Here is a 12,379-nt window from a genome sequence, read left to right on the forward strand (position 1 = left end):
TTCTCTACTTATAACACGGCGTCGCAGAATTCTTCATTTTATATAAACACTGTGATACAGTGCTGCCTCTCTATATGCACAGTTTGGGTACTTTTTTTGACAGTTCTCTCTCTGAAGATGCACAACTTTTTTTGAAATTCCCAACGGTTTTTTTCTTTCTTTTAATAAATTATCATTTTTTTATTGTTCTAGAATTTCCCGTGTTATTTTAAATATAATATGAGACAGAAAAAATTAAATTAAGAAAATTAAAAACAAGAAAAATTAATTACCAAGAAAATAATTTTCTTTATTACTTTGTCAAAATGTAAACAAATTGATTTTGAATGCAACCGACACAAAAGCTGTGCATATGTGTGCATATAGAGAGACAGCACTGTATCACTAAAAAACACTATTAAATTCTGCAAACAAAATTCAATGAAAAATATTTCATCTTTTCAGACACAGCTGTCTGGAAAGACTGGAATGTAGAAAAAATCTACAGAAAATCGGCAAAATATCAACAGAAATGCGTCAGAGTATGAAATAGTATTCGTCAGAAAATCTGCAAAATTTTCTGACGAATTTTGTCCCAAGCCCAAATAAAATTCCTAGGAATATCTACAGATATATCAGCAGATTTTTGACAGAGATGTAGATATTTTCTGCAGAAATCCTAAAGATATCTGACGAAAATATTTGACGGGTAATAAAATTGATTTTTGTGCAAAACTTACTTATCGGTTCATAACCGGTTCATTACCGGTTTTAAACCAATTTGAACCGATTGATAAATCACTCAAAACATCGACCAAAATACACATGAGAAATAATATAATTGAATTTCAAATAATAATTAGTTATCGGTTATAAACCGATTTTTACCGGTTAATAACCGATTGGAATAGGTTCAGGCTGCATATGGCTCTGGCCGCCGCGCGCTCGTGAAGCCTATAATGATGATGATAAATCTAATCTAATCTAATCTAATCTAATCTAATCTAATCTAATCCAATCTAATCTAATCTAATCCAATCCAAATCTAATCTCATCTAATCTAATCCAATCTAATCCAATCCAATCTAATCTAATCCAATCCAATGTAATCTAATCCAATCTAATCTAATCTAATCCAATCCAATCTAATCTAATCTAATCCAATCTAATCTAATCTAATCTAATCTAATTAATCTAATCTAATCCAATCCAAATCTAATCTAATCTAATCTAATCCAATCCTAATCTAATCTAATCTAATCTAATCTAATCTAATCCAATCCAATCCAATCCAATCTAATCCAATCCAATCTAATCTAATCTAATCCAATCTAATCTAATCTAATCTAATCTAATCTAATCCAATCCAATCCAATCCAATCCAATCCAATCTAATTAATCTAATCTAATCTAATCCAATCCAATCCAAATCTAATCTAATCCAATCCAATCCAATCCAATCCGATCCAATATAATATAATATAATATAATATAATATAATCCAATCTAATCTAATCTAATCCAATCCAACGATTTTGAATAAACGGTTTAAGAAATTGTTTATCAAGAAGGAAAGATTGAACTCACCTGACAAGAATCTCCTGTCCAATCGCTAGTGCATTTACACACAACTGTCCCATTCTCCGAAAGACATGTCCCTCCATTCTGACAGTAGATGGCACCACAACTCAATGGACTACAGACCTCATGCTCCGGATTCTCTGCACAAATGTCCACTTCACAAAATTCTCCAGTGAATTTCTTAGGACAACTGCAGTGAATTCCTGTTTGCTCATTCCCACTGCAAACTCCGCCATTCTGGCACTTTTCGCAGATTGGGAATTCACACTTAGCCCCTGTGTAACCTTCACGGGAAAAAAAGATTCTTTAGCCTGTCGAATAAACTTAATCGTAAAATATCCCCAACTCACCCGGATTGCAGCTGCAGACTGGGCCAGCCATGGAGTTCTGACATTTGCCATTCTTCGAACAATAGTTGGCACATGAGTCTATCTCGCACATTCTACCAGAGAAACGATCTGGACAGTCACAGGCGCTGACCCCATTCACCGTCTTTCGGCAAACACCGCCATTGTCGCACATTAGATCAGAGCAGTATTCACAGCGACTTCCTTGAAAACCCGGAGCACAGATGCACTGTGGTCCATTCTTTCCGCCATCGATACACGCTGCCCCATTGTGGCAGTGTTTCCTGCACATACTCGCACTGATTTCGCACCTCTCGCCCGTCCAGGCACTGGGGCAGTTGCATCGTAACGGTGGCGGTTCATTGTCTCTACTCTGAATGGCAGCAATTAGATCGATGTAGCACATGCCCTTGTTCTTGCAGTAACCAGAACAGCGATAATGTTCGCAAAATTCTCCAGTATATTGAGGTGGACAGGAACATTTGGACTCTCCATTCTCGAATTTGCACGTTCCAGAATTGCAAGGTAGATTACAAACTGAAGGAAGATCCTCCAGTGCCGTGCAAGTGATTGACTGAAAATTATTCGGAAGGAAATCCCAATCAATCGTATCCTAACATTCCCGGCATTAAGTTGAAATTTTTGTTGTAATAAATTCTTGAAGAAATGAAAGCTACTCAATCTAAAATTATCGTAACTAACTTTGAATTGAATTAAGGACTGCAATAAATGGTTAAAATTATGTACAAAACCCGCTCAGGTCGAGGATATAATGGCTTAGATAGTGCTCCAAAGTCCAAAGACGCGCAGCTTCATCATTAAACGGTTTACTATTGTACTTAAAACACGCAGAACTTCATCATAAAATGATTAATGTGCTGGACAGTTTCACAGCTCAAGTCGAAAGACTGCTTAACGTAATTATAATCAGAATAATGTTTACACTGCATTCCCATCAGTTTTCCAATAAGCCGTCTCCGGCTTAAGCCGCAAGTCTGTCTAGGGCATAATATTGTGCTCAAAAGAAGCACAGCTTAAGCATAAAATGAATATTCTCGTTATTCTTAAAATAGATACATAGATATTTTATTTATCGACAATGCTTTAAAAGCGCAACAACATTACAGAAATAGTTTAAGCATGAAAAGGTTCAGCAATTGCTTAAAACACACAAAAATCTGTATTAGAATGATTCACGCTCGAGCATTATTGTGAATTTCAAGCACAATCCAAACCGTTTTATACTTGAGATGAGCATGTTTTAAGCCTAATTTTAATGTTTTTGCTGAAGCGGTGCGTGTTTTGAGTACTATATTAATCGTTTTATAATAAAGCTGCGCGTGTTAGGAGCACCTTATGTATTAACAACAAAGTGTAAAAAGAAAAATAAATTGTAAGAGGGAGAGGGGCAATATAGTGTGAGAGTTCACAATTTCATTAATTCACAGTTTAAAACACTTTAAACACTTTCGCTCAATCTTAAAACGTTGATTCATGTCTTTGATCGTGCCGGATCGCCTTAGCGAGGCAACTAATCGTCCAGCTCAGCGGAGAGAAGGGAATGTACAGACTCACTAACACACACAAAAATGTTCAATTTTCTCGCTGACAAAATTTACTTCCAATTCTCTTTCTAGCACTTTTGATGTTCGTTTTTTCATTCTGAGCTCCTCAGTTTCAAGTCAAATTTTGACACAAAATTTTGATGACCAAATATTTGAGTCCCAAAATGTTTATTGAAAATTTTGATGACCCAATATTTGACCTCAAATGTTTTGGTTCCCAAATTTTTGATAACCATTTAGTGCCAAAATTTTGAATGAAAATTTTGATGACCTAATATTTGACCACAAATTTTTGAGACCCAAATTTTTGATGACAATTAAATTCCAAAATTTTTAGAGAAAACTTTGATGATCAAATATTTGAGTCCCAAATTTTTGAGTCAAAGTTTTGATGATCAATTATTTTACAACCCAATTTTTGTGGACCAAAATTTGAATCAAAATTTGGAGTCCCAAATATTTCACTATAAAATTTTTTAATCCAAAAATTTTGAGTAAAAATTTTAGGGACGACATATTTGTCTCAAAATTTTGATAATCCCAAATATTTGAATGTCAAAATTTTGAGTCAGTATTAATGGACAAATATTTGACTTCCAAATTTTTAAGTCCCAAAATTTACAGTCAAAATTTTAATTAAAAAATTGTAACTGATTTAGTTAAAACCAAGTCAAAATACTTAATTACTTTGAAAAATATTTTTTTAGAGAATGATCAAATGGATTTTCTTTCGTTAGAAGATTTATAGGAATGCATATTTCACAACAAAGCCTGTAAAATCAATAAATAATTTTTTTAAGTGTACTTACCTCAGGATTTTCGTCATTTTTCAACATATCGTCCGAACAGACACAATTCCTTTCGGCTGAATTTGTTGGCGAAAGGAGGCAAGTGACGTTGATGCGACAAGGATGCTGAAGACATGGATTGGAAGTATTTGAATTCTGCTTCAGTGGATGTTCCATTCGAATAGTGGCACTTCTGTGATTAGCTCTCAAGAGAACTGTTGCATTTCCACGGCCAAATTTACTAATTTTCACAATTGTCTGATTGTGAAGTGTCAAGTAGACTGAATCCTCAAAGACATCAATCTTCTTGGCGCGACTCTTTTCTGGCATCAGTCCCCAAATAATATGATGTTCAACTGGTTTGTCCATTCCCTTGAGCTTGACCATCTCAACTCCGCCAATGTGAGTTGTCCAGTAGAGGCGATTGGTAGCATAATCAAGGGCCAAACTCGTTGCCCACTGATACTCCAATGGCACAATAATCCTCTTGCCTGTTCCATCGAGACCTGCCGTGAGGATTCCATTGACTGAACTTGTTGTCCAGAACATTTGTCGCATGGCTGGATCGAGAACTAAGTCAATAGGATCATGTCCAGTAGACACAAGTGATACTAATCCATTTCCATCAAGATCTGTCGTTATGATCGTATTAATTTTAGCGTCAATCACATAAAGACGACGAGTTATCCATTCAACTGCCAATGCCACAGGCTTTCCCAATCCATTTACAATCACCAATCCATCTCCTGAATCCCTTTTGACTCTCGAATTGCTTTTTTCTGCATTGGAATCATCTGCAACATAGCAATGTTTTTGCTTTAATAATTCATAGGATTTTGAGTCGTGTAAACATTGATTTTAAATTTTAACTAATTTTCCTGATTTTTCCATTTTTTGAAAACGATGGAACAAAAATTAGACTAGGTCACATATGGCGTAAATATTGCCCTTCCGCCCTTTTGACACCTCAATTTTTTGTTTTCTCAATAACTCGGCCTTTATGGCATCAATCTGGCCCAAATTTTAATATGAGAGCTGGGCTTTAAAGGTTTCGATTAAAGAAAACTCAAGGCTTCCCGACGCCTTTGACCCGAGTTAGAAGAGATCATTTTTTTCCAAAATGACTCTAGCCCTAGCCTGATTCTAATTGTCAAAATTTGATCAATGAGAACATTTTGGGAAGTTCTCATGAAATTCCACATCTCTTTCTAACATCGGAAGTTCGTAAAACCACTACTAGGGGCGCTATTATAAAAAATGTTTTTTTTTTTTCAATTTTCTAAGTTACCGTAAGTACAGGTAACTTCAGGGGCATGACGTTTCCTATATTTCCCATTCCCATGTATCTCTAGTGTGCCGAGAAAACTTTGGAGTTCATTCGGTGTTTTCCGTCATTGTGGAATGAATTAGCAAAAAATATAAATACAAAATAAAAGCCAATTTAATATAGAATGCGCAACCGAAAACCCCAAATAGGCAGCCTACGTAGTTTCGGAGATATCTCGTGAAATGTATACGATAACAGTAAAAAAATTACACTAAAACTGGTCGCATTTTTCAGAGAAAATGTCACCCCCCTGGGTGACTTTGACCCCTGCGGGAGCCTCAGTGGATCAGTTGGTAGAGTAATGTCTCTATGACTGTAAGGTCTCGGGTTCGAAACTCGGCAGCTGCAGATTTTTCAGCAGCCGTATCGAATTAGTCCAGTGAATGGATGAAAGAGTAATGCCTAATGCATTGACAATGAACGGCCTAAATAAGAGAGGCTGGTACAGAAACGAATTCAGCGTAAAGAGATCTGTCGATACAAATACACATTCACTGCAACTGGTCCAACCAAGGCCGGTCTGCCGCAATATAGAAATAGCACTGTGTGTGTACCTCAGGAATACAGAAGCCGAGATATGGAGCTGGAGGACTGCTTGGGCATTAAGACAGACACTCCCCTGTTCGCAAGCTTTTCTTTATTTCTAGAACTTAAGGATGGTCTTTAGCGATGCTAGACCATCCTTAAAGTAAAGAACGGTAAAGACCATCTTTAAGATTGGGCTTAACTTATAGCTGCACTTTATTTTTATCAAACAAAAAAACCCAGACCCAAGCTCTAATCTAAGGGGTCAAAGTTCAAAAATTTACCGGCCTATATCTCCGGGTCTATTTACAAATTTTCATATTACATAAACTCAATTATCTCGATTCCTGATTAACCGATTTTTGATGATTACTGTCAAGTGCGCTAATCCTGACGCTTCGCTATGTGGATCGTTATGACTACGCTAACTAGATAAAATCCACTTAAAATAATATTTTTATTTTTATTTCCGTAATATACTCACTGCAGTAACATAATATAACTATTCAAGTCTGAGAAAAAGCAAAAATAATATTTTTATCCATTAAATAAATGAGTATAATCGACTCATTTCAAATTTGCGCCAGTTGGGTTCTGTACTCAAAATTTTCTTTCAGAGATAATTTTTGCTAATAACAGCTAATTGATTGAAAACATTTATTGCTTTTTCTGTTAAAAAAGTATATTAAATCCAAAGGTTTAATTAAAAGTGAAGTGCAATCATTCCCGTACAAGGTGAGTAAATGGATTTCTATGAAATAATAATATTTTATAAATAAATTAGTGAATTTGTGGCTGTTTACATTTTGCTCTAAGACGGGCGCCACGCAAATCAATATTTCTTTCCGGGAATCGCATGGTTCAGCACTGTTTTACTATTTCAGATGCCGAAGAGAACAAAGGAAAAGATTCCTAAGAACAAACCTTATTCCAAGGAAGATGTAAAGAATGCCTTGAGGTATGTACGAGAGGGTTCTACCTTAATCTATGCATCCAAAACATTTGATGTACCAAGGGCGACACTGTAGGGAAGACTGGGGCAAAACTTGTCAAAACGCATATTAGGTGAGATTCTTAACAATCTCACCTACTATAATCCTAACAAAATTTCATGTCCTCCGATCGCGCTCAAACTTGGCCAAAATGTGTTTCGCCACTTCCTGATCACAAATATATGGGGGGCTAAGTTACGTTCCCGGCCGGCCGGCCGTCCGGCCGCTCTTTGGAGCTTAATAGCTCCTAAACTAAAAAAGATATCGACTTGCGGTTTTCGGCAAAGGTTAAATATCGTATGAAAATTGCAACATGGTGCATTGACCCCCCACCCCCCACCCCTCCTTCCGCCATTTTGAAGACCCCCCTTTTTTTGTTTTCTCAATAGCTCCGCCCCTATGGCATCGAGCGGGCTCAAATTTTAGTATGTTATAGCTGGGCCTTAGAGCTTTCCATCAATACCAAACTTAAGGTCCCCCGACCCCCTTGACCCGAGCTATAAGGGTCCAAAAAAAATTTCTTAAAATGGCCATAATTCCGGTTCTAATTGTCAGAATTTAAAAAATGAGGGCTTTTTGGAAAGCTCTCATGAAATGCCACTTCCTCTTCTAACATCGCAAGTTCATAAAACCACCGCTAGGGGCGCTATTATTAAAAAGAAAATTTTTAAATCTTAAAAGTTAAATAACTCAAAAATTCCTTATGCAATCGGGCTGAAATTTTAGTATGTTGTAGCCGTTGATTATACCTATCAAACAAAAAAAACCTTAAGTCGATCCATAACCCCTGACCCGAGCTATAAGGGGTCAAAGTTCGAACATTGACCGGCCTCTATCTCGGGTTCTAATTAACATAGCGACATAAATTTTACCTTTTTGGTTTCGTCTCGATGAGCACTTTCAGATGGAAGTTCAAAAATTTACCACAGGTGGCGCTGTGATAGCGTCAAAATTCATCGGAATTCAAAGTCACTTTTCTCAAAAACGGCATTGTGCAAGTTAATGAAATTTTAGTATGTTGTAGTCCAGTCTAGGACGTTTCCAAAATGGTGCGTATGTGCGCTGTGGTTAAAACAGAACCGGAGATATGAGGGGCAAAGTTCACAAAATTCAAAAAATCATATCTCCGGTTCTATGTGACCGATTTTGATGAATGAGGGCCTAAACGAAAGATCTCACCAAATTCTACAACTTTCTAGAATGTTTGAACTTCGTGGGACCAACACCAGGGGCGCCACAGTCGAAAAACCAATTTCAATATCACATAACCTCAATTATCTCGACTGTCGCTGAACCAATTTTGATGATTACTTCGACATAATTGTAGAACACATTTGTCTCTACATTTCGTCCATACATCATTTTCCGCTCAGATTACGCTATCACTCCGATTTTGTCATTTAAGTGTGAAAAAATTGATTTTTCCCATAATAACGCTTTTAAATCCCTCAGATGCCAATTTAACTGCCTCTACTCCACAAAGACACTTAAAATAGGGTTTTAAATGGAAAGTCCCACAAAAGACAACAATTCTTTGATATAGTTGAAGTTCAACAAATGACTACTTGGGGCACTCTGGATGAAAAAAACGAGTTAAGAAACAAAAAACCTCGCTTATCTTGGCTTCTGAGTAATCGATGAGATCATGTTCTATGGGAAAATTATAGAGAACATTCTGGTCTACATTTCACCCATATATCACTTTTCTGTCAGTTCATCCAAATCCTTGATATTTTGGTTTAAATACAAAATTTGTATAATTTCACGAATTTGATTCAAGATAACTGAATGGCGTCTCCCAACTTCAGCTCTAAATCGAATTTGCATGCACTCCGAGTTAGCTCACGTTAAGAATCTCACCTACATAAGCCGGTTAGGATTATCTGTCCCTTTAATTCTTTTACGAGCTCTGAGAAAATCTAAACGTTTTATAATGAGCATATTCTTATAGGAAATTTACTGCTCTACAACATTGCAGAAGACTATTTTCCTCTATCTCGAAAGAAATGTGATTTTCGAGTCATTTTCTAAAAGTCGATTTTGTGGAGATTCTCAAAATTGCTGGGGCAAATTTTGTCAGTCTTCGGATAATTTGTGTAGTTTTACTCTCGCAAACATTAAAAATATCAAATAGACATATTTTTATGGGAAATTTATTCCTCTACAACTTTGTCGAAGATAATTTTTCTCTATCTTAACGAGAAATGTGCTTAAATTGAGCTAATCGGTATTAATATTTTCTATAAGCCAAATATTCCAAAAATAGGGCTCAAAATTTCATTATTTTTTATTTTACATAATCCTTCCTCGAATCCCTTGAAACTTTGTAAGTTGAAGAAGGTTCATGAAGGCTATCTATAATAAAAATTTCAAGCCTCAGTCTCTTTTATTTTAGAAAATAGTGATTATTGAAATTTTCGTTTTGACAAATTTTGTCCCAGATTCCCCTACAACAAATTATCTGGCAGATACCCAGAAGAGTGCCCCAATGCCAGGCCAACGACGCTTACAAAAGAACAAGAAGAAGAACTTGTCCCATTGGCAAGGAACAAATTCTGAACAGCGTCAAAATCATCTACGAGACCTTCAAAATTCCAAACTATTTTACGGATGGAAGGCCTCGAGATGTTTGGTTCAGGAATTTTCTCAAGCGTCATCCAGAGCTCAGGATGCGCAATCCAAAGTCCTTCTCATTGCAAAGGACTGTGGTTACTGCTGAAAATCTTATGGAATAGTTTCAGAATTGTCGAGAATATTCTTGTAAATTGAGTGATCCAATTAAAAGATCATATGATCCAATTAGCAAAGAGGCGATCCACTTAGTGAACGCTAACTCATTTCATTATTATCATTATTTTATAAATTTTCTTTAATATTTCTGATATTTTTTTTTATATTTTGTTTCTTAATGAAACAGTGAATAATTCTATGGATTTAAAAGAAGTAAAAAAGAATTTCATTAGTCCAAAAACAAGCGTTTAAGTAGCATTTTACGGAAAACGATCCGGTTACCGCACCTTACTATACTTACTAAAAAAAGTAAAGAAACGGAGGAAAAAGCATTTATAAGATACTCACAGGGCTTGGAAGATCTCTTCTTGTCCACCACAAATTCCTTGGCATTGAGCTTCATGATGTGATTATTGTAGGAATCAATCCAGAAAATGATGAGATCCGTTTCGGTGGTTAGAATATCAAAAGCTGTAATCCTGGATGTTGGTGGGAGGGCAAATCCCATCACGAGACTCCCATCGGGTTTTTCAGGTGCCAAAAAGCGGAATTCACTCTCTGCTGCAATCAGGAGGAATTTCTCCCTGCCCGTGGCACGACAAGTATCATTTTTGAGTTGTCCCTTGACATATCCCGGCAGACATTTGCAACTGTAATTGCCAGCCTTCTTCTCCAGGCACACCTGCGAACAAGCCCCAAAACTGCAAGCTGCCTCTCGGCAATTCATCTCATCACTTGCATCGGGACAATTTGGTTGACCATCGCACACAAAAGTCCGCTCAATGCATGCCCCATCGCTGGAGCAGCGGAATTCATGTGGGAGACATTTGTGCAACTCCTGACATACATATTTCTGTTCATCGCTCTCATCGCCACAGTCATCGTGACCATCACAGAGCACCGAACGACTCACGCACTTGTGATTGCGACACCGGAAGGCAGTTTGGTGACATACAGCACATGCAGCTAACTCTTCGTCACTCTCATCGAGACAGTCATTCCAGCCATCGCAGCGGAAGCGATTGGAAATGCACCGTCCATTGCGACACCGAAATTCCGTACGTAAGCAATCACAATTCATTTCGTCACTGCCATCGATACAGTCATCGTCTCCATCGCACCTGTGACTGGAATGAATACAGAGAGCTGCTCCAAGGCACTGAAACTGATCCTTAGCACAAGTCACTGAACAATTTTTTTCATCACTGCGATCTTCACAATTAAATTCACCATCGCATCTATGATTGCCCCGAATGCATCTTCCATCACCGCATCGGAATTCCGATTCTGAACAATTTCTACTCTGACAATTCACTTCATCACTATTGTCCCCACAATCATTCTCATAGTCGCACTTCCAGCGTGCTGGAATGCACTTGGAATTATTGCAGCGGAAGTGAAGAGGCTCACAAGTTGGCTGAGAAAGGCCACATTCACTCGGTTCATCATCACCCTGCGGACAGTCACGCTCACCGTCGCAGCGCCAAGAATGTGGAATGCATCTAAACAAAATTGTTTGTCAAATCTTTTGTCAAATTTTGAGAAAATTTGTTAATTCAACAAAATGAAATAATAAAAACTCGAAACTATCTTTTTAACACAAAATAATTACAAGAACGTCCAATTACCTATAGAATTTCATTTAAAAATTCAATTAAAATTATGATTATAGACAAAGATAATCAGTGGTTTTCTCTAAATGTTTGCAAAGTTTTGTTGTTTTTACAACGTTTAGCAAATCTTACAATTTTTTTTACTAAATACGTCTGAACTTTTTTGATTGTTGGGGTCTGCCTTGCTTTTCTCAAAGTTAACATAAATACCCATTAGGACTTTTTGTACCCAAAAAAACAGTCATTTTACCCAAAATTTGTCCCAAAACAAGAATTACAAATGTATTTTTTGTACCCATGGCAAATTTTCCACTTCTTGGCCACTTTTCCTCATTTTTGGCCAGTGCATAATTTTTACGAAATATTGACGAGAATTACAAAAGACTGTCATATTATAAAATAAAAAAGTGTTATTGAAAAAAATATATAGAACTGTAGTCTTCTGTCATTAGGGGAAGAGCTTATAATTTTGGACAGTTTCAAAATTTGGACACTATGAGGGTAAAATTGGACACTAAAAATAAATTGATGAAAATTATGGATTTTTATTCCAATATTTAATGAATAATGAATTCTATCTAAATATTTGTTCTCTTTGAAAGATTTTAACACTAAATTCGTTAAATTTTGAATATGATTTGAGTTAAAAAATTGCGTTGAAACCTCAGTATGAGCAATTGCTTCCGAGAAATATGACAGAACTTCGTGTTTATTTCAGTCTTACTTAGCTGTGGTGAAGTACTAACAATTTTTCCTGGCTTTTTTTTTAATGATATTATGAAATATTCATTAAATATTGGGCTCTATTCTGCGAATAAGATAAAGATAAATATAAAGAAATAAAAAGAAATATAAAGATTTGGTATTCTACAATCAAGATTTCAAAATAAAGTTGTCAAATATCTTTATTTTTAGCTTGGATAAAAATATTT

General features: G+C 36.3%; 1 protein-coding gene across 2 annotated transcripts in view; it reads right to left on the bottom strand.

Annotated features, from left to right (window-relative positions):
* The window catches only part of LOC129802838 (low-density lipoprotein receptor-related protein 1), a 231,471-nt gene that overhangs the window by 2,977 nt on the left and 216,115 nt on the right, over positions 1-12,379 (bottom strand). For both annotated transcript variants that reach the window (XM_055848949.1, XM_055848948.1), the window contains 4 exons: positions 10,183-11,336; positions 4,282-5,054; positions 1,911-2,481; positions 1,567-1,844 (listed from right to left, as the gene is read on the bottom strand). In XM_055848949.1, coding sequence (XP_055704924.1) covers positions 1,567-1,844; positions 1,911-2,481; positions 4,282-5,054; positions 10,183-11,336 — 2,776 coding nt within the window. The remainder of the gene's footprint in view (positions 1-1,566; positions 1,845-1,910; positions 2,482-4,281; positions 5,055-10,182; positions 11,337-12,379) is intronic.

This window comes from Phlebotomus papatasi, chromosome 2, assembly GCF_024763615.1.
Source record: "Phlebotomus papatasi isolate M1 chromosome 2, Ppap_2.1, whole genome shotgun sequence".
Taxonomy (NCBI): domain Eukaryota; kingdom Metazoa; phylum Arthropoda; class Insecta; order Diptera; family Psychodidae; genus Phlebotomus; species Phlebotomus papatasi.